The sequence below is a fragment of the Falco punctatus genome (assembly GCF_963210335.1).
Source record: "Falco punctatus genome assembly, chromosome: 5".
NCBI classification, from domain to species: domain Eukaryota; kingdom Metazoa; phylum Chordata; class Aves; order Falconiformes; family Falconidae; genus Falco; species Falco punctatus.
In genome coordinates, this window is record NC_137584.1 from 71,396,483 (window position 1) to 71,419,343 (window position 22,861).

Here is a 22,861-nt window from a genome sequence, read left to right on the forward strand (position 1 = left end):
CTGCATCTCCTAGCATGGATGTGGTTATACTGTTTCTGCAAAACACTGAACGAAAGTTATTAAAAGTGATAGCTGAGGTGTGAAAAGTTCCAGTCGTACAATCACTTTATTTTCTGCAGTCCAGGATGATACCTCAAAGGGTACCTTTTGTTCTTAAGTGGCTGGGCACGTTCCTTTCCATCACTGAGCTGATGGCATGGTCCATTCCAGATTCACCTGCCTTCCCTGTGTTTCTCATAGCTGATGTGCTAGAGGAGGACATACTTAAATAGTAATACATATATCCATTGTTTTTTTCATTGCAAACCAACCAGACCTTGCAGTACAACTGTTTAATGTGCTTTGTTGTTCCTGCAGACATTATATGATTTACTAAAGTGTTAATTTCCTATAGCAAAAGTTATAATGGGATACGAAAGTAAAATTGATTTTAAATTACCATGGCAAGCTTGCAGAAACACTCCCATTATTCAGTAGAATGGGTGAAGGCACTGCAGTTTTCACCGCTGTGAAGGAAAATGCATTATTTAAGATCACAAACTCTTGAGTGACATTGCCAGGCTTTGGTGACACTGTTCTGGTGGAGTCCTATTATTAGGAAACATGCTTTTAAAAGACCTTGGTTGAGAGCAACCGGCTCCGGGAAGAAAAGCCGTTATTATGACTTGGTTTGCTTTGTGTTTTATTGAAATGATGCTGGTGAGGATGGTGCTGTGGCAACCGCCAAGACTTTGCTCAGTGTAACAGTGGGAGTTTCATGGCCAGCTTTGCCTCCTGGGGACTTGTCCGTGATCTTCCTAAAAGGAAGGATTGCCCCTTCCTTGCAGCCACCTGTATGCATGGACAGCTGCCCTCACTCTGGTGCTTCCCGAACGAACGCTGGTTTTCACTTGGAGGCCGGCATCCTCAATAAACTTTCACCAAGGGAGAGTGAGGGGAGCAGATTGCAAACCCAAGGGCTCTAGCTCAAACGCAATGTCTGCTTGAGCCAGGATGACGGTTTGCGATGCTGGGATGCCTGGGGAGCGCGATGCACCAATAAGCAGTCTGTGTCGTGAAGGAAATTAGAGCCGAGGACCCTCCTAAAGCTATAGTAATGAATTGTGGGCCCCATCCTGAAGGCTTTCCCCTTCTTCAGGGGTCTGTCCAGCAACGAGCAGGATCTCAGTGCCCTGGGACAGGATTCTGTGCAAGACTAAGCCTTTTTAGAGGCAACTGCTATCTCAGACTGCCTTAAGCTCACAGGGTCAGAGATGCTTTCCCATGGGAGAAGACTGACAATATTAAACGTTTACAATAAATCAACATAAGGCGTTATTACATCCTGTCCTTCCCGGTTTATGAGAGCACACTGCAAGGCTGCAGCTATGATGTAGCTGCCCTGCTGCCTGGAGCCCCCCTGCTCACCCCATTCCCTGCGGGCACTGGATGCACCCACCCTGTTTCGAAGGCTCAGAGGGTTCGATAGTGTGAATGTGGCCAGATTCTTGTTGTTGACCTCAGAGCAAGAGAAGGACCCTGAAATGTTTAGTTAATTACTTTATATGAGGCCCCAGAGACTGGAACGAAGCTCAGTGTTAAAACCAATTCCTTTTCCTTGGCCCAATAAATGACATGAGCCCTAAAATTGCTCGTTCCTCACCTAACGCTTCTGCTCCATAAACACTGTGTGAGGAAAGTGCTTGTTTGCACTTGGTAGCATGTGGGGACTCTATGATTTGACACGAATAATTCATGGGAATGTTTGCTCCCACGACGGTGTGCTGCAAGGAGAAGATGAAATGAGACAGATCATTTGAATTCCCCGTTGCCGTGGCTGCGTACGAAGGCTTACATGCAGATGTTGAGAGCACCCACAGCAGTCAACTATTTATTGATATCATAACCATTTCTAATCCAGCATGGATTCTAGGGCAGCGGGGAAAGGAAAGCAGTTACACAATAGGATGGGAGCCATGACCAAATGGAGACAGGGTGATCTCAGAAATAGGTCTGCTGCATAAGACCACGGGCAAATTACCCTTTTTTTCCTGCGTTATACTATGCTTGTCTGAGGGTTAAACCGCTGATGATTACAGCTTCAGAATGGAAACCAGTGTAATGACCACAAAATGTATAGTATGGGCCAGGGATGCTGGGGCATAGGCAGGGGAGATGCAGATACAGCCCCATGTATTTCTCTGGTTCTGTTGCCCTTTCTATGCAGTCTTGTTCAGCAATTGAAATTCTAAATTGTCTCGGTAGGACTTGACATTTATTTTTGTTAAAAAACAGCTTTAACTGTGAAACCCACCATTTTACTTTTTGGTTACCATTTTCATTAGTGTTTGTTATTTCTGAAGAGTCCAAGCCTCAACCCCGCTGTGCTTCTTCCTTGCCTCTTTCTCCCCTGTGGATCTGGTCATTATGGTTTCTGGACAGTTAGAGAGTTTGGGTCATTCTGAGGCCAAAACTGCTTAGATGACCACAGGTAGCTAAATGAGATGGCGAGCTGGATGTGACAAGGAAAACCCCTAAATTTACTGAATTCTACTGAAATCAAATCCTTCCAAACCTAATCTTCAACTCCACAGATATGGGGGCTCTACTGAATAGTATAAACCACCTTTACATCACTGCTATGGTTCAAATCCATCCCTGAGAGTCCAGGAGCTTTGGTAGGCTACTAGAAAGGGAATTGATGTCAGAGGCCAAATCTCCAAAAAGTAGTACCAGCCTCTGCTTAGGTGGACAGAGCAAATTTATTTGTCTTCAGGTGCTTTCTCGCACGCACATAGACATGGAGTGTGGTAGGGCATGTGTGCACAGACAGCTGGGATAATCCTATCGTGCTTTGAGATGTCCTGACAGGACTCAGAAACGGTCAGTAAGTCTCACCAGAATCTTAGCATGGTGTTGCACCCAACATAGCAAACCTGCTGAGGGCAGGTGTCCCCTGAAGCCTACCCTTTCAGGCAGGTTTTCCCTGAGGAAAAGTGATTTCAGCTTTCACCTTCCTTTCTTGCCAGTCTATAGAAGCCGCTGCAGTGGTTTATCAGCCTCAGCCCTGACCCCTCTAGCAGGGCTCAGAGGGGACCTGTCTGGGTGGACCAAAGCCAGGTGACAGGGGAAGATGATGACACGGGGAGGGGGTGGTATCAGAGGGGGCTTCTGTCTTCCCTCCTGGTCAGGCACAAACAAGGATGAGTCAGAGGCAAGAATGCATCTGTGCTGGTCTGTGGGTTTTGGCCGGGGTCTGGGCCTCACCTGAATCATCAGCAGAGTTCCCGGCTCGCCTGGATTCCCGGCGTGCACCTTCCCTGATGGCTGAGACAAGACAGCATGGGTGGGAAATCAGGGGTCAGGTTTTGGCTCTTCCACAAGCTCCCTCTGTGACCGCAGGCAATTTATTGCGTCTCTCAATGCCTCAGTCCCCTGCTGTTAATAATACATCCTTTCCTTTGCTGTGTTTCTGTCCTTGTCAGTTTAGATTGTAAATCCTTTAGGGCAAGGACTGTCTCTTACTCTGTGTGTGCACCGGACTCAGTACAATCAAACTCTGCTCTCTGCAGAAGCCTTTTAACATTGCTGTAATATAAATAACAGTGAGACCTGGGAGCCAGGACTGCTGGATGCTGTGCCTGGGTCTCTCCACCCTCCATTGCAGCCAGGGACAAGTTACCTTACCCACTGCTGTAATAAAGCATGTCTAAAGTGGTGGTCAGAAGGACTGGCTGAATGGGAGAGGAAAAGAGGGTCTGTTTATTAATAACTTTAATGTAGGGTTGATGGGGCGCGAGAGTTGAATAAGCAGTTGTGAATAGCTAGTGCGAAACAGGTTTGGCTTCCTGCAGAAATGATCATTAATCCTATGGAAAGAAATGAAAGGGGTTGCACTTACTCATGGGGCTGATCCAATACCAGCGCAAAAGCTTTGTGGGCAGTGACTTGGCTCTCCTGCGTGGCTGCTGCCCTCATGCTTCCCACCCTTCTCCATTTGCTCCCTTAATAAACAAAGCTGTTCTGAGAGACATATTCTGCCCATGTACCACTCTCTGCTGCCTACAAACCTAGCAAGTGAGCTCCCAAACCTCCTTTATATGCTGCTTCTCTCTTCTGACCACTGAACGGTGACATCTTTGTCAAAGGGCATAGCTGGTGACAGGAGGACTAGCAGCCCTGGAGGTTGCAAGGACAGAGGATCCTGGTAGTTGTGGCTTGCAGGGATGTACAGACTGTGCTGTCAGTCTCACAGCGAGGGTTTCTTCCAGCCAGTGCGTGCATGGGCAGCAGGGGCCAGGGAAGGGCAAGATCTCCAGGCATGAGGCAAATAAACTGTGTGGGTCCCCATGAGCAACACAAAGATGGAGAAACAAATAGCATGGAGAGGAGGAGAGACTGCTTTCTTCTCTGTGGCAGAGTGGAGTTGCCCTGCCTGTCTTGGTGGCCTGTTGTAGCGATTCCCCCTCGGGGCTGAGACCCAGGACCTCCATTCTGTTGTCCAAACCAGGCATGCAGAACCATTCAAGATGCTATGGGTGTCCCATTGCAGCCCCAGCTGTGGGTCTAGAAAAGCACAGGTCTTCTGCATGCCTTGTACCCTACCTGCCAGCAGTGCATGGGTATCTTTGATACACTCTGAAACAGTCCTAGATGTCTATGAGTCTTGCCCCTGGTTTTCAGCTTCTTCAGGGATGCCTTGGAGAAGCCATCTGGGGGGTTCTGCATGGGATTGTCCTCCATGGGGACTTGCATCAGAAGGCAAGATTACTCCCCTGGGCGGGGAAGGACATGGAAGCTGTGGGACAGAGTCTATTCTAGATGAGTGCTATTCATGGCATGCATCATCTTCCCAAGGCTGTGTATGTGCCCCACAAAGTAAAAGGCTAAATTAAGAGATGGCTGGAAGAAAAATATCCCAACCAGCTCTGGGAGCTCCTACTCCAGCTGTCAGGTGGGAATGCATTCAATTTTAGTGGGAGCTTTTACATCCCACAGGTTTACACGGTCTCTGGCACTGCTGCAGTCTCCATGTCCCCCAAGTATTTTCGATGGGGAACTATGTGCATCCAACACAAGTGGATGCACTGAGAATGGCATACCAAAATGATGGCAAGGAGGTGAGAGGCATCTGATGGGAAAGCGATGCCAAGGAGATGCGAGGCATCTGATATCAGCCATCAGATCTCAGATAGTTGTCTGGACCCTTCTGTAGTCAAGGAAAAGAGACAGGAAAACTGTAGGAGGTGTTGTAGACATTTATCTTGGGATAGGATGAATAGTTCTCTGGAAATCTCTTTCTCTCCTTTGATAGAAGATGGAACTGAGATGATGAGTTTAATTAGCCTTCCCACTTACGGACAGCTGAAGTGAGAAAGAAAATCCCATTCAAGGAGACCTGGATCTACTTCTGTGGCTCCAGAAAAGATTTTTGGACACATAAGCTCGAGCTTCAACAAAAAGCTGCAAACATCTGGAGCAAACTCCTACTGCATCTAGGGCCACCCCAGGGGCTTGAGGGTATCAGAGGCCGGGGGACACACACACACACATTTGGCACAAAATATCCCTTACAGTCCAGAGGAAAAGGCTGTGTGAGAAGAGCAAAGGAAAAGGGATCCCCTTCACAAAGCTACCTTGAAAGGTGTAGGATCGGTGTCCCTCTTCTAGCTGTCACCTCAAGAGGCAGGGCGTGCAGGCAGGGGGGCAGAAGGTGGAGGCTCAGTTCCCTCCATAGGCTGGAGGTGACTCAAGCCTGCAGCATCCTCTTTCCAACAGGGTGTCCACATGAGACCCTATTGGTAACACAGCCCGCTGGCACCCAGCCACCCCACGCACTGAGGATGCCTTTCTGGCTGCAGGGAATCGAGCCTCAGAGCTGTCCTCTCCAGACCACCCTCTGAGCCAGCAGATGAGAGTCTTGCTGACATGCTGCTGTGTCTCAGGAGATGTTTAAGTGTCAGATATCCTGCACAGCAGCCCAAACACAGGAACCTGAGAGCTTTGTCTCCTCAGGGTGGTTAATGGGTTTGCCTGTGATGTTCGATGGTCAAGGTCAAACCCTTCCTTCGCATCTAGCAAAGAAGGTATCTGAACCCACAGGAAAGGGATTGAACCCACAAGAAGGGGGTTGAACCTACAAGAAGGGGTCTGAACCCACCTGGGCACTCTCCTGGGTGGCAGGAGAGGGCACAGAGTCTGTTCCTCATTGGGTGTTAAGGTCTGGGCCAACATGAGATGGTGTGTTGGAGGCAGGGGAGGATGGAAGAAGAAATCCTGAATCTTTTGGTGGCCTAGACCTGTCACTGGTGTTGAACAGGCCCTCCCGTGCCTGCCTGCTGTAGCTTACCTCCTTAGAGGACTCAGATACCTGAAGTTTTAGGATTTGAGAGATTCACATGCTGGGCAGAGATGCTTAGAGTCAGCTACAACTCTTTAACCAGTCAGGCTTAAGTCTGGAGGCAAAAGGCACCCTGTCAGATTTGGAGTTCTTAATGGAGGGGTTATGCCAAATCTCTCTAAGGTGGCAGGTGTGACGCTGAGCTCTGCGATCTCAGGTTGATGGGCAGGACAACTCTCAGAGCCTTGTTCGTACTGGTTGCTGATGGCAGGTCTCTCCAGCATCTTCTCTGCAAATGTGGGAGGTGACATATGCTATGTCCCGTAACGTTTGAAGTCCTAACTCCTGTGAAGGGCAAGGCAGGACTTGTAGGGGCAGGAGGGCTCACGGTGTTGGGCTGCACCTGGGCACGGTGCCTGCAGAAGGGCTCTCTTGAACGCGTGCGCAGGTAGTTGGCACGTTCCTGTGCTGCAGAGCAATCCCCCTAAGCCGTGGCCGACAGCAGCTGGGCAGCAGGTCTCGGGGGAGGCAGGTCAGTTGACGTGGGGTGATGGGAAGAGCAGGATCTCAAAAGTAGGAGACTAGCTGTGGCATTTCAGATAAGCTCTGGAGACCTGGCTGGGAAGAAGCAGATGGTGGGAGGGGGTTACGTAGGGAGGAGCTGGGGAGGCAGGGAGAAAGGACATTTTGAGCTAGCAGTGAGACTCCTTTTAGCCAAAAGAGGACATCCCTTTGCTTCTCAGATGACCCCAGTGTACACCGGGGTTTTTTGCTTCAACCCGTAACTGCACAAGCCCCAGCTGTATTTCTTTCAGCTCCTCAATGACCATAACATCTGCTCTGCTCCTGTTTAAGAGCAGATCCCTGGAGTGCAGGAATCTTTTCCAAGCCCATCCCAACAGACAGCTGCACAGGCTTTCCCAGGCAGTTCTGCAGCATCTGACAGACAGCCGCCCAACTGCTCTGGCCACACGCCTTCCTTCTTGGGAGGAAAACGTCCATGTTCTCCATTGCCTGGGATCCTTGCCTCACTGCATGAGTTTAAACCCTCCCTCTAGGACACAATGCTCTGCAAGATCAGAGAAGGCAGAAAAAAACAGAGAAGCCAAGGCCAGGACTTGGAGAGACCGCACAATGCCAGCAGGGAAAGGCTGCATGTTTGCACTTCAGAGAGGCATTTGGGCAGTAAATGACAGAGGCGCTGAATTATTCCACAGAAGAGGGAGGGGGTGTGAGTGCAGGAGGGGAAAATCCATTCATTCATTACAGAAATCAATAGCCCCCACGTGTCATTTAAGCTGGCCTTCCCCTGGAGAAGTGCAAGATGGAAGAGACCTCTACTGCTTTGCTGATGAGAGCAGAAACCCTGCCTGGGCTCAGCCAGAGGAAGGTGCCTGGAGATTATTCAGTGGTGACTCCTGAGTCACATCTAGATCAATGCATTCAACAATTTATTGGTGCTTCTGGGATGTATCTCGTCTAAGTATTTATGATAGTCAATGTTAATGCAAGCATCCTCTGTGCAGTGCGGGGCAGCTACGTTGGCTGTATCAGGCATGCAAGAGGCATTCGATTGGGCTGGGGAAGCATTTTGAGTAGCAGGAGGTCAAAAGGATGTGTGTGAAAACAAAAGGCTTTCTTTTCTTTTGTGTTAGACACACACAAGGGGACAAGGAGCCCATCCAGCAGGGACAGGGAGACAAGGACCTCCCAAATTGGCAGTGTGCCCTTGGGGCCAAGGGCCAGTGGGATCCTGGGGTGCATGAGGAGGAGCGTGGCCAGCAGGTCGAGGGAGGATGTCCTCCCCCTCTGCTCTGCCCTGGTGGGGCCGCATCTGCAGTGCTGTGTCCAGTGCTGGGCTCCCCAGTTCCAGAGAGACTGGGAGCTGCTGGGGAGGGGCCAGCAGAGGTGACCAAGCTGATGAGGGGCTGGAGCATCTCCCTGGTGAGGAAAGGCTGCGGGAGCTGGGGCTGTTCAGCCTGGGCAGGAGAAGGCTGAGAGGGGACCTGAGCGATGCACACAGGTACCTTAAGGGCCAGTGTCAGGGGGCCGGGGCCGGGCTCTTGTCAGCGGTGCCCAGCGACAGGACAAGGGGCAACGGGCACAAACTGCAGCACAGGGAGCTCCGTGGGGAGAGCAGGAAAAACTTCTTTCCCTTGAGGGTGCCGGAGCACGGGGACAGGCTGCCCAGAGAGGCTGTGCAGTCTCCTTCTCTGGGGACGTCCAGAGCCCACCTGGATGCGATCCTGTGCAGCTGCTGTAGGAGAGCCTGCTTGAGCAGGGGGTGGGCTGGGTGGTCCCAGGGGTCCCTCCAACCCCAGCCATTCTGTAAATCTGTGATCAGTATAGGTCCCTCCCAACGAAATACTCTATTCTATTCTATTCTATTCTATTCTATTCTATTCTGTTCTGTTCTGTTCTGTTCTATCCTATTAATTATTCCATTCCATTCCATTCTAAAAACCACCAACCCCCACACCGATTTTTCCCACTAGCTCGGGGAAAGTCGCTTAACCTCGCTGCCTCCATTTCTGCACCTAACTGTGCATGAACATCAGTCCCTTGGGCTGGGCTGCAGGATCCTGTACCTCACAGCCCAGATGCTGTTCCCTGGTGGAAAGCTCCTGTGACTGCATTTGTGTCACTTGGATAAACTGTCCGCTGGCATGAGAAGATTGAGCTGTACCCGGAGGGTGGTGGAGCAAGGACATGATCAGGTGGCTTCACTTTTATTAAGCTCCAAGCGGAAGGAAAAAAGAAAAATTACTGTAATGGTGGGTAATACTGTACCTGGGCTGTTTCTTCTCCTGGACATGACCACTAGAATGTAGTCCTCTTTGTCATGTTGTTTAGAATCAGTCTTAATTGGGAGTTACCTATTAAAAGAAACAGCTGCAAGTGCAGCCGCGCATAGGCTCCTGTGTAGCTTGACTTGCCTCGTTGCATTATATCTTTACTGGGGGCCCCTAAGGCCCCGGCAGCTGGAAGAAATACTGCAAGGACGCTAAGCTGCTGGCAGGCTCGTGGTTAATCACAGGGCTGGGAGGAGACTTTTAAAATAACTGCAAGTAAAGCAGGGAAGGATGCTCATGCAAACTTCTAAGCATGCTGAGGGGGAAAGGGGTGTTTCTGCAGGGATCAGCACAAATACGGTGAGGCTCCTATACCTTCCAAAAGTGCTGTGTCTCCTCTCCTGATGGCTTACTACATCCTTACGGCCTTTGAAAAGCCCTTGTGAGAGGACGGTTAGGCTCGTTTTGTTCTCTTGTACCCGATGCCTCAAAAGCCCCAGGAGACTGCAATGCCCAAATGCAGTGCAGCGTGTGCGTGTTTGCAAGACTACTGTTGTACTTAGAGCCCCCTTAAAGAACAGAGTATGTACACGCTTCAAAACCCGCCAGTACATTTCCTCTGGCCAGGAATAGCTGATGAGTAATACAAAGCAACAGAGGTAATAAATATTAAAGAGCTGGAAAATGTTAAAGTGCATGGGCAGCGGAGCTGACAGGCACTGTGGGTGTGAAGTGCAGAGGTCGCCTGTGTGCACCTCGCACAGACATTGCTTTTCATCTTTTGGTGAAGGAAGAAACGTAGAAATAAAATTTGCAATTATTGTCTGTTAATAATATGTTGAAAGGCATTGTGCATTTCAGCGAGCTCGTGATCTCATGCCCCGTTCCTGGCTTCATGCCCTCTGTGGGCCTTTGATGGGTCCAAGCAATGGTTTTGCTGGTGTGATGTATCTGGTGGAGACACAGCCAGTGGGAGGAAGGAGCTGTGACACTAAGCACCTGAAGAGCCTGTGTGGTGATGAGGTCTTGTTTCCCAGGAGATTGCATGGCTAAAAGACTGCAGATTCAGATTAAGGATTTTGTGGCAGGTGCATTGAAGGTGGCACGTAGCGGTTCATGAATAGTGGCCATCTTGGCGATCATGAGAGGTCATTGGAGCTGAGGCATCGACTGTTGAGTCCTGTGAATGCTTTGAACTCCTCCCTGCTCCTCTCAGCCCATAGTGTGGCTGTTTCCCAACGAGAGCTGATTGTGATGGGAGTCAGGTGCCATTTCGGTATTGGAATTCCCTTCCAGTCCCCAGATGATACCAAAGATTCCTGCTCCTCCTAACAGATATAATGATATAAGGGCCATGGGGCAAAGACCCCCGCAATTCTTCTCCATCTGACTAGAGCCAAAATGGCCATGAAGACCTTTCTCCCTCCTTTTCTGCTTCCCCCCAGGGCCCGTATCAAGGTGCAGCTGGATGGGGCCATCTGTGGCGAGACGACAAGGGTTAAACTCCTTCCTGGCAGGCTGGGAGGATGTCGTGTGATTTCTCAGAGCCCTGCACACCCGGAGAGGAAGGCAGGCCCTTGCTAATGTATGCGCAGCTTCTGTGAAACTAAAAATAGCTGGGATCTGAGGCTGTTCTTCCAGGATTTCACAGGCGCTCACCCAATTTTTAGCTCCTTCTCAAACGGGTGGCGAAGCAAAGGCGACGGTCTCAACCCTCATGCAAAGTCACCACAGCGGGAGCCTTGCTCCAGGGATGCCTTTGACCCCTGTGGCACAGACAAGCCAGGGACATGCTGCTGAACGTATAGTCAGAGGTCCCTGACGGGCTCTTGCAAGGCTGGGGTGGACCTGAGCAGGGTCCAGAAGATCTGCTAGCCCCAGGAAGCCCTGGTGCTTTGCTCTGCAGTGGTCCGTGCCAGGAAGGGGATGCAAACAGCGGGGACAGCTCTGACCCTGGCAGGTCTGCAGCAAACAATGGATTTTTTTCAGCTTCACCAGGTCCTCGAGAATCAGCTCCCCTATTGATAAGTAGAGTCCTCATCCCCTAAACGGCAGGTGTTTTTCTGGCATGCTGTTAAAAAATCCTGGAAGATCCACCTCCTACAAAGCCACCACCTGTGGGGGTTGGAAGAGACTGCTGTATGGAAAAGTCTTGTCTGGTGTTTTCAGGTACTGCTTCAGCACCATGACTTTGATGGCCAGGGAGAGAGTAAATACTGTAAATTCAGTTAATACTATCCTAGAATCCATATCGATTCCCGTAGTGGTTGCCTGATCTCCCAGCAGGAGGTGTGACCCCCTCATCTTCCCAAGCAGACAGAGCCTGGGAATAGCAAATGTTTCCCTCTGAGTGAGGGGACAGGCTCCTAGGGGTCTGGGGGTTTGCACCAGTTTTTGAGGCTTTAGACCCCAGTTAGCCTGCAGTCTCTGTTCAGATGTTTGGACTCACTATCCCAAATTAGTTTCTTGTGAAATGGAAAACCCTTAGAGGAGAAAACCACCACAGTATGTCTCCATCTCCAAGGGATTCACTGCTACTGAAAGGCATGGCTTTCCCCTCTGCTGCTCTGCATCCTCCACCAAGGGACCTTGGAGGCTTGCAGAGAGCCATGAAGGTGTGTCCCTGTTTTTGACTGGCCTCCCAGTGCAATGCAAACTTCTCTCCTGAGGTATCTCATGGCTCTGGTGAGTCCAGGTGATATCAAATCACCTCTCAAGACCATCTGGGTTAGGTACTGTAACATGGCCCACCCTATAGAAAGGGCAAGGTGACTATTCCCATGTGTCCCTGTAGCATCATGTCCTTGAATACTCATATTGTGGGAGCCCTCAGGCATTTCTCTGGATCTGCCCTGAAACTTCCCTTGCTCGGAGCCAAGACAAGTCATTCAAAAGACCTCTGCTTACTTTCAAGGCCTTCAGCTGCATCTGTTCCTGTAGGGCTTATGGGACTGGGACCAGTTCTGTTTCCAAAAGGAGAGCCCTGACATTAAACCCTATTAGCTCAAACACACTTGAAGCAAAAATTCAGACTGAATTCAACTTCCTTTTTTCTGTGTAAAACTATTTAACAGCTTTGATATAAAACAGAAGGCTTTGCTGAAGGTGATAGCACTAGGTGTTGGATATACTGTAAGTAAATAGGTATGCGCATAATAGGAGAGGGATTGGGCTTAAGTATTCACAACTAATTTGGAGGGGGGAGAATCTGTGATAAAAGAGAGCATTTGGCTCAGTGCTAGGATGTGAGACCATCCCACATGTGATAGATGCCGTGACATGTCTTTGCAGCACCCATCACTTTGATACCCTCTCCAGAAGCCCCTGCTATCCTGCCTGCTCCTTTACGCAGCACAGAGATGCTTCCCACATTAAAATCAGAAAAGGGCATTCGTGCTCTAGTGCTGAAGAGGTCTTCGGGGGGGGGGGGGGGGGTTCTGTTTTAGGACTCTACACCTCACAAAATAATTGACAAGGAAAAACACAAACATAATATCTACAAGCCTGGGTCAAAAATACAGTAGGTGCTGCTACAAAGCTATTCACCGATTCTGTATCAGTTTACTGAGCAAAGATCTGGAAATAGGGATTCTGCAACCTGGATCAGGGGGGAGCCACACAGCCCGTGGGGATGCAGGCAAGGAAAGGCTGCCTGGGCAGAGTTGCTTCCAAAACTGGGGTCATAACGAATATGCCAATAACACATTCATGACTATTTTTGCAAATAAATACATAGTGGCCAGGCTCTGGCTATGCATGGGTATTTCAGTAACAGCCAGATTTGGGAAAGCTTGACAAATTAATGGCAGAAAGTGGGGGTGTTTAGGGCTAGGACATTCTGTGATTTGTTTCTCTTCTTCTGGCTGTGATCTTTCAATCTGTGAGTCAGAGAAAACTGCTCTGCAGCTAGGAAAGGAGAACAGTCACAAAGATGTATCCCAGAAACATCCCTCAGACTGAGCAGCACAGCTACTCATGCATTTTTGGCCTCTGGAGCTTTAGCTGCAGTGATGCCCTTGCCCCGGTTCTCTGCCCCATGCATCTGCTGGAGGTTATGACCCCAGTATCTGTCAGCAGGATGAAATGCACACCTGCAGTTCTGCCATGTGGTCTTGCAGTCCCAAATATCTGCTTAAACCATCAGGAAAAAGGGAATTGAACAAAGACCATGAACAATGCCCTGGAGGAGGTGATATAGGTATATGTCCCCTTTGGCTGGCATTGCAACGGAGGCAATAATTTCAGGGGAGCTGGGAACATTACTCTGAAATTATCAATCAATCACAGCTCCCTGTTTTGTGTATCAGAGCCCCCAAATTATCAGTCACAAGTTAAATCAGCCTGCAGATATCAAAGCTGCCTGAATCAGGTCCTAAAACTCCTACAGCATCACGGTTTTATTGTCTTTCTCCCAACTATTTGATGGAATTGCCTCTTTTCAAGGAGAGTTTGATTTGTAGACTTTCTTCAAATAGTGACAATGATCTTGGGCTGAAAATTATTTCTGCAATGATTGTGGTTAAGTGCTGGAACAGGTTGCCCAGAGAGGTTGTGGAGTCTCCATCCTTGGAGATTTTCAAAACTCAACTGCACAAGGCCATGACCAACCTTCTCTAACTTCAACATTATCCCCATTTGGAGGGGAGGCTTGGTTCAGAGACTGCTAGAGGTCCCTTCCAACCTAAATTACTCTATCACTCTGTGATACGATCCTCGCCAACGTACATTTTATAAATCAGATGCCTCTTTCATGGTTGGTGTGTAGTAAAGCCCTGTGCTTTAAAACAGCTTTAAACTGGCTTAGAATATGAAATTATTCATTTCTGCTGCACAGCATAAGACTGGCACTATCATTCTTTCTGACAGATATTTCAATTGCAAATAGTATTTCGCAAAAAGCAAGACTTTCTAATCTAAATGGACCTTCACGTATACTCCCCACTCAAGTAAGTGCATTTAAAGAACAGGGGTTTGAACCCACGTAAAGACCAGTATTTTCCTGAGGTGGTGGATATCATACCTAGGAATTTGGGTAATTCAAGTTTGGCTTGACTTGCCCCTTTGGCTTTAAAGGGAACATATCTTGGCCAACACTTTGAGAATGTCACTCACAGAGAAGTTTTCAAACAGAGATAAGGAAATCATGAGCTAGATGCTAGAAAACATGAAAAGAGATTGATGCAGTAAATTATGGTACAGTTTAGCTCAAAAATTATAATATAGGCCAAGTAATCCTATTATCTCGCCTTGATGAAATCGCTGTTGTGTAATCTTGTTGTGAGTGACTCCTGAGCCTGATGCTGGATCACAGTGATGCTGTGATAAGTGAGGAGGTGGATAAAGTCTCATACTGGAGATCCAGGTTCAGCACTGAGATGACAATAAACTCTGTGTCCAAAGACAGTCCAAGGACAGACAGTCCTCTGTGACCTACTAGTCTACACAACTCATGAATGATGTCTTGCCAGGCATTTAAGCTTTTGAAGTGTCTCTAAGGCATGGAATAAGTTAATTTTGTGTTCAGCGACATTCTCCAATAAGCAAGACAAGGCATGGAATGGAGATTATTGTTTAATAGGAGCTGATAGAAGCAATTAAGTAATTAAGGGGTAGTTGCACACTCAAGCATGTTTACCAGGCAGAAGAGGACTGAAACAGCAAAGGAGGACTGAAACACTTGATGAACACACTTCTTGTTGCATGTTATTCATTCTTAGGTAGAAGCCATATGAAGAAATGCCAGAAGAGGCAAGATTCTGAGAATCCCGATTTTGAAAATCGGGGCCCTGATGAAGGCCATCAAAAGGATGAGCGAATGAGTCATATGTGGTTGGGGTGACCTATGAGGATGCTGGATTAAAGGAAGGGTTTGTACACTGCTTGTTTAGTCCTATGGGAAGAATTAGGTGCCCTTTCTTGCTTTTGAGATGGCAAGTGATCTTTCCCAGTTTAGCAATGGTCCCCTGCACGGTTTTGATCCAGCACAACTAGCAGTGGTGTAAGTAAGTCCTGCACACCCTTTGAGGATTAGCCCAGGATAGGAAACATTGCCTAGAGTCAGTTTGGATGCATCCCCTTGTTCTGGACAAGTTTGATGCCATGCAAGCAGCCAGACAAAGCTGTGATATATCGGCACCTGGATGGGGCCCCATAGTTACTACTTTGATACTCGAACTAGGAACAATAATTACCCATCTGTGAATCCTTATTGCTACCTTGCAACATTATAACAAAGAAAAAAATTGCTAACAAATGTTGATATTGAGCACATTAATTGTGATGGCAACTGTAAGTTTGATTTTGATGTTTTTAATAGACAGCATTTTACTTTCATGCTCCCCTGTTGCTTGAGCACTGCATCTTATATTCCTTTTATATCTGTTAGTATTAAAAAAATTCATTAAAATTAAAAAAGTGGGCCAAAGCTGCAGCTGGTGTAAATTGCTAGAGCCCTGTGGATCCCAGCTTGCTCCAGCTAAGATCTGGCCTCACATAACCCCATTTTAAGGGTACATTCAGGCAGCCTCTGCTGCAAGCCTTCCAGCCGAGCAGTTACACATGTCCTCATTTCCTCCCTTCCAAGAAGTGGGCTTTTAATCTGTAAACACCCTCTAGTGCGTAAGGATAATGGCCCTTTGCAAGAGTTAGCAGGAGTGCCTGCAGAGGAGATGGCTGGAGGGTGAGCTGTCAGCTGAATAACGCACCTCGTCCCACCCCTCCTCTTCCAGGAGTAAGCGCCAGGGAGAAGGTTGGTGGCACGGGATGGTGAGGGAGATGGTGCCCATCCATATAGCGTGCATTGCCACCATGACACCTAGGATATGACTGTGCTCCTGTAGTGCCATGGTGAAGTAGGGTTGTCTGGAGAAAAGCAGAGGAGGTTAATGAGACGCTGGGAAGGGTGCTGTACCTAATGCCTTCCTGCTCTTGGTAAGTCCTGCTGAACCAAAGGGGCATGTAAGGTTCTGCAGGCGTAAGTTGCAGCCTGCTCAGCAGAGCTCATTTTCTGAGCTCCTCCTTTCCCTAGAGGTCTGTTTCTGGCTTCTCAAGCATGCTGTCCCATTTTTCAAGCCAGGGTTTGCTTCTCTGAAAGGGGATGGATTGGGTTTGCTCAAGAAGAGCGCCCCAGCCTAAGAGTTTGGGAGTGGACTGAGTACCTGAACTCCTATTCCTTTCCGTCTTTCTGTGTACTTGTACTAGCAAACTAGGCAATGCCAAGGCCTCCTCATGAGCACTGTAACTTCATCATGCTGCCAGATTTTTAGTGTAATCACTAGACTGGTGAAGGCTTACTAGCAGTCTCCCAAGTAATCATAACCTGGGCAGGGTGCAGGATTCCATAGGGGCCAGGGGTCATTCCCAATGCTATCAAGGCAGCTACCTGGTTTTGGAGAATGAGGAAGTTCATTTCTGTTGTTAGTCTTGGCCCGTTGGCCTCAGGAAAGGTGATAGGGCCCCTGTGCTTTGTTGACTGTTGTAGATAATAGTCTGCGATTCCTGACCTTGGTCAGATTGTGGTTGTGTGGCACAGGCCAGCAGGACCCTTCTTTCCTCAAAACATAGCCCAGGGCCTGTGCTGACATGCCTTTCCGTGCTCCTGCAACCCTCTTACACACCAGCATCCTCTTTGTTTCAAGCCCCTGTTGCCTGAGGCATCCTTGTACACTTTCTGCTGGTGACATTTAGAGCCACCTCTGTAAATTGAACAGTGCCAGGGCACAGGCACAATCCTGTCATAGTTCACCCTATTAAATTGTCAACACAGATTCTGGCAATTTTGGGTAAGGCCAACTTGCATGGATGTGGCCACGCGGAGTTGAGTCACGCCAGCTGGCCAAGGAGAAAGGTTGGTCTTTGGTCTGCTTTGTTTAATGATATAGACAGAGCCTCTGACTCCATAATCCTGTTTCTGGACATTTCTGCTATAGTCCTTACTGAGACAGCTGAGCAGCCTCTGTCATCTGCATGAAGCATCTTTTTCAATAGTGTTTAGGGTGGGTTGTGCTGGGGTTTTTTACAGTAGGAGCATCTCCCCTTCTCCCTCTTGGTGGCATCCTGGGGCTCTCTCCAAAGATTATTTGACCACATTTCTGGAGCCAATGGTTTTGGCTCCTTAGAAATGTGCTTGGCGCAGGGACAACAATGACTTTGCCCCACACAGTTTGTGCGCTACTGTGACATACATAGTAAATAAGCATGAGGGTAATTATACCAACAGAAATTCTGGGAACCCTGCCAGAACAGAGGGGACAGCCAATCCTTTGTGCATTTAAAGAAAATCACCCTGAATCCCCCTCCCAACCCCAAATTAGTTCCATCTCTTGAAGCCATGATGAGACTTAGAACTAAAAATACTTCCATACACACAAATACACACTCTCTCGCATATAAAAATAGCCAGCATTCGAAAAATAAAAAGCCCAAAGTTAGGCTCCTGTATCCAAAATTAAGCTCTTAAATAAATAAATTAGCCTGATTTTCAAAAGCACAGAGCGGTGAATGGCTTTCACTGACATAAGAGGAAGCATCGTGTTGCTAAAGATTGAAGATCAGGCCTGAATATGGATTTGAAAGTCTAATTATAGAATCCTGTTTGCTACCAGTTTGACCGAGAACAACAAATTTCAGGTGAAATGACATTGATTTTTTTTTTTTTTAATTCAGAGCTTGTCTACACTTAACCAGTGTTAGTAAAGGTAGGAAAAAGCACTCAAACAAGTAAGTTAGATACCAGAAAGAGAGAGGTAATACTGAAATAAAACTGTTTACACTGGTGCTGTACGTTCATGTTTGGAAATAAGGGTAAGCATTACCGATGTTACAGCCGGGTGAAATTTTAGATCGATTAATTAGACAGGTATTTTGTAGTTGTTGAAAGCCTACCAGGTAGAAATACTGCTTTTCCCAGTTACCCTTGCACTTTCTCTGCCAAAAACTCACAATTGGTTGGCATCAAGGAGGAATGGGTTTTTGGGAGGAAGGGAAATGGAGGTTCATTTCCCTTGAGCTGCAGGTGGTCCTTGGAGCTGTTTTGCTCCCGTGCTGTTCATGTGGGAGGCTGTGGCTTTTTCCTGGGCAACGTTATGCCGAAGGATTCCTGAGCCGACCGTGCCATGTAGCATTTGGAGAGGGACAGACTTGTCCTTCTGGGTCTTACAGCACGGGTCAGTTTGGCCAGGGCTGGGCTTGATGGTGCCAAGGAAGTTTGTCTGCCCTGGATGGAGGGCTGTCAGCGGGTGGAGTGGTGTCCACAGCATGGGGTGTGCGTGGCCAGGTTTTGGCAGCGGGGGGTACAGGGGTGGCTTCTGTGAGAAGCTGCTGGAAGCTTCCCCCGTGTCCGATGGAGCCGATGCCGGCCGGCTCCAAGATGGAGCCAAGGGCTGACCCACCAGCGATGGTGGGAGCGCCCCTGGGGTAAGGGGAAAAACCCCCTTTGCAGGTGGGACCGGAGAGAGGAGCGAGCACAGGTGGGAGCCGCGGCCCTGCAGCCCCCCAGGCCGGGGCAGGGGGAGGCCGGGGGGCTCCAGGCGCCGCAGCAGAGGCTCCCCCAGCCCGTGGGGAGCCCCCGGCCGGGCAGGCCGTGCCCCCAGCCCGTGGAGCCCCCGGGGGCAGCTCCCCCCCGCAGCCCGGGCAGGACCCCCGGGGCAGGGGGTGCCCGCAGGGGGCTGTGACCCGCGGGCAGCGGCGCTGGGCCAGCTCCTGGCAGGGCCCGTGGCCCCGTGGGGAGAGGAGCCCGGGCGGGGGCAGGGCTGGGGACCCCGCGGGGACCCCCCTGGGGCCGGGCAGGGGGTGAGGACCCTCCCCACGGGGGGCAGGAGCCGCAGGGACAGCGGGTGGGGGACCGACCCCAGCCCCTGTTCCTGGTCCCCTGTGCTGCTCGGGGAAGGAGACAGAGCTGGGAGTGAAGTTAAGCCCGGGGGGGGGGGGGGGGGGGGGGGGGCGGCGTCTTCAGGTTTGGGTTTGTTTCTCATTATCCCACTCTGAGCTGACCGGTGACACGTCCAGTCAATTCCCCCAGCGGAGCCCGTGCTGCCCGTGCCGGTACCCGCTGAGGGATCGCTCCCTGCCCTGATCCCGACCCACCAGCCTGCCCTTACACTGCCCCGGCCCAGCTCAGGGGCAGGGACAGCGCGGCCGTGGTGGGCACCTGGTGTCCCACCAGGGTCATCGCACCCCAGCCACTCACATGTTTGTGTTGTGGGGTTTAGAGGCTGGGGGCAGCAGTAGAAGATCCAGGTTCTGATGGCAGCAGACTTTGAGAGAGCCCTTTTGGCATTCTAGGACTCAGTTTCCTCATCTATGGAAGGGGCACAATAGACCCGACCTCTGCAAAAGGCTGCGGGCTCAAGAGTCAAGAGAATTTGGTGTTACCGTCATTGCCACTGTTCTGGCCATTGATGGAGACAGGATCAGGGATTATGTTAATCCCATGCATTTTTATGTCCTTTTTATGCATGCTGCCTACATGAATAGGTGGCGTGACCTCTCACTGTGCCCAGTCAGAAACACTCATGCTCAAACTGCGTGGATGGTGATGAATCCCTAGAGATCAAGGAGAAATCATTGCAGGACGTGATGTCCCTTCTGTTAGTTTTTTCTTAATCTTTTTGAGTGACTCAGTGCCATTGTTACAGTTTGGTTCTGCCAGTCTGGAGTGCTTGGAAAAGTAAAGACGGTCTTAAAAAGAACCAAGAACTGGAGGCAGTTGGTGGGGACAGCAATGCAGAAGAGTAGAGGTCTAGAAAATGTGAGCTGTGAGAAGGAACTGAAAGAAGTCGGGATTTTTTTAGTCTGGAGAAAGGAAGGTTTTACATGGTAATTATGTGCAAACAGGTGAAGGACTGCTGCAGGGTGAAAATGTGCAAATTCTTCTCCTTGTCTGTAGCTGCTGGGATGGTGAGAAATTAGTGGCTTAACCTTCAGACGAGGAGTGGAAGGGGGAGGCCACGCCAGACTACAGGATAGATCCAGTGAGGATCTCTCTGCAGAGTTTGGCAGGGGTGATGCCCTCTTTGCCCATGGGAAGCACCTTACGGGCACCACCGCCTTGGTTTTTGGTGGCCCTGTGTTGCTGATATTATAAAAACCAGTTGCCTGCTCCTTTTCTCTGCTGTCTCTTTGAGCTGTTGCAACTCGCTCTCCCCAGCTTTGCCTTTCCAGCTCAACTACAATTATTTAATTTCTTGTGTGCGGGAAGGGAAGGCAGGATCCCTGTGTCATGCTGCAGCTTCTGGGGTTGGGGTCTCTCAGGGAAATGCCGAGTAGGGGTGGTGGCCTTGGGGGAGTGGGAGGAGGGCCGGTGTCTATGGTAGAGCAGGTGGTCCACGGCCATTTCCACCCCGCTCGGGCTCTGCTGTGGATGTCACACCAGTGTCACCAGTGTCGTATGTGACTGGCGTAGCATTTTCTCGGGTGTCGAGCCCCATCTGGTGGCTGTCCTGCATCACGGGTTTTGTCCTTGTGTCTTCTTTCGGGATTTGTCTTTGGTGCTTGTCAGCTGCGAACGGGACAGAAGGACAAGGTGCCTGAGGAAGGGTAGGGCTTGCAGAGGTACCTCTGCATCTCTCCCAGCCCCCTGTCTCTGGGCGTGATTTGGAGATGCGGAGGCTGTGGAGGCTTATGTCATTTCCTCCCGCTCCTCCTTGCTGTGCAATCTCGCCCCGAGTGGCAAGGAATGATCTAATCGTTTTGGCGAAACCCCAGTTTGTGCTGTGAGCCCCTCCCAGAGCCTCCAGAAGGCACTTCATCCCACTGTCATGTTGGCATCTGAGGTAGGACAGATGAACAGTCCCGGGAGGGGACATTTCTATCCATTGACTGGCTCAGATAACCAACTTTAGGGTCAGCGTTAGGTGAAACTATTCCTATCCCAAATTTCAGAGCACAAGGCTACAGCCACTGCTCAGGATGAGAAGGAAGAAGACCCAATATTAGATCATTAATATCAGCAAGTATTAGAAAGGACCCTGTTAGGAGATGCTTTAACACCGTGAGTCCTGTGACATCTGGGCGCCCTGTGATACCCTGACTTGATCAGCTCCATGTACAGAGGTTGGCCACATGTTCCCCAAAGAGAAGTCGTGTCCCCAGGATGAGGTTTGCAGGTCTCCTTGCACATCTGATACAGAAACAGAGGCAATGATAGGACAGTACCTGCCCATGCGTGAGGCACCACCTTCTAGTCCAACATTGCCCAAAGTCTCAATAGCTGACCAGAGGCAAGCTGTGACCTTTTGCATTTGTGGGTTACACACTTGCTGAAGGTGAAGGTCATGTCTCATTGCTCCACTTGTGATGAAATAGGATCAAATCTCTGGTGTCTGTGAGGGAAGCTCCTTACTAGAGTGCTGAAGAGGCTTAGACAATCTGTTGAGCCACTGCTAAGTGTCATGACCAGTATTTTTCAAGTAGCTTCTCCTTATCATCATGAAAACGAAGTGAGGGCGTTGTTTTCTTGTGCAAGTGTTTCACGAGCCTTTCTTACCCCGCCATGCTTCTCTTTTGAGTGGTGCAAGTCAAAGGTTTCCCACTCTTGCAATACAAAAGTAGTCCTCAGATCTTGCAGGAGATAGTCCTAGAATTGGGTAGACCCCTGTGCCTACCCCAGATTCCCTTTCCCCGAGACAGCCTCCCTCTCCCCAAACGACTGGCCCACAGCCACATCCCTCTCAAGTTTTGTTGCATGGCAAAGTCTCACACTCGGCTTTTCCTCCTGTTTCCTGCAGGTATATCCGAACTATGTACCTGGGGATCCAGAGCCAGAGGCGGAAGGAACACCAGCGGCGTTTCTACTGGGCTATGATGTACGAATATGCAGACGTAAATATGTTGCGCCTCCTGGAAACCTTCCTTGAGAGCGCCCCTCAACTGGTGCTACAGCTCTGCATAATGATCCAAAAGAACCGTGCAGAAACATTACCATGTAAGTGGCCCCTCGCCTCCCCCACTCCCCATCCTCCCGGCCTCCCCCCTCTGATCCCATGCTCAGCAGCCGATGGATGTTTTGCTAACTGTCTGCCCTGCGCAACCTGGCACGTAAGGGGCTGCCACTTTGGACAAATTTCATTCCAGCTCCGCACTGCATTTACTGGGTAAAATTTCTGCTTGGTCCACTGAGAAAAAACACACAGTATCAATGAAAAGATAAGATTCAGCTCTTCCACACCCCGTCCAGTCTAAAGAAATGATGGTGTTATGAGGAGGAGGCAGTCTGTCTCTGTTGCTATGGCAAGTGTCACCATTTGTTTGCTGCCTGGCACTGGGCAAACACAATCATTCCCTGCCTCAGTTTCCCTCCTTACATAAGTGTGGTAATAAAACTGGCTGGATTTGAATTTGAGTTGCGAGGACAAACAGTTCAATGCCAGTGCAATGCTCTGATGGTTTGAAGTGTAGTATAAGGAGTTTTATTAATAGCTAAGCGCTGTAGGACCTTTTCTGAAGAGTGACCAGGAATCAAGTTTTAGTCATTGGTTCTCAGCAAGTTGAAGAAAAGAGCAGGGGGAAGGTGGTGAAGGGGATTGTGTAGATGTTGTAGTGCAGGTACCATTGCAACAGTAGATAGATGAGCAGGCGCTCAGAGGCAAACACAGGGAATAGTCTGCTAACTCTGATGTCCTTGCTGCAGTGATGTCCTAAGCATGGGGCATCCACATCAGCTGATGGCATATGCCCCTGTCCCAGCCCTGGGACCAACAACTCTACCAGCCCATACCCATGGGCATGCTGGCTGCTTAAGGGTCATGAGCTC

At 49.6% G+C, this 22,861-nt stretch overlaps 1 protein-coding gene across 3 annotated transcripts in view; it reads left to right on the forward strand.

Annotated features, from left to right (window-relative positions):
* The window catches only part of XKR6 (XK related 6), a 212,103-nt gene that overhangs the window by 137,853 nt on the left and 51,389 nt on the right, over positions 1 to 22,861 (forward strand). For all 3 annotated transcript variants that reach the window (XR_013928436.1, XM_080389169.1, XM_080389170.1), the window contains exon 2: positions 21,837 to 22,033. Coding sequence is in view for 2 of the 3 variants with exons in the window: in XM_080389169.1 (XP_080245295.1) it covers positions 21,837 to 22,033 (197 nt within the window). In the remaining variant the exon portion in view is untranslated. The remainder of the gene's footprint in view (positions 1 to 21,836; positions 22,034 to 22,861) is intronic.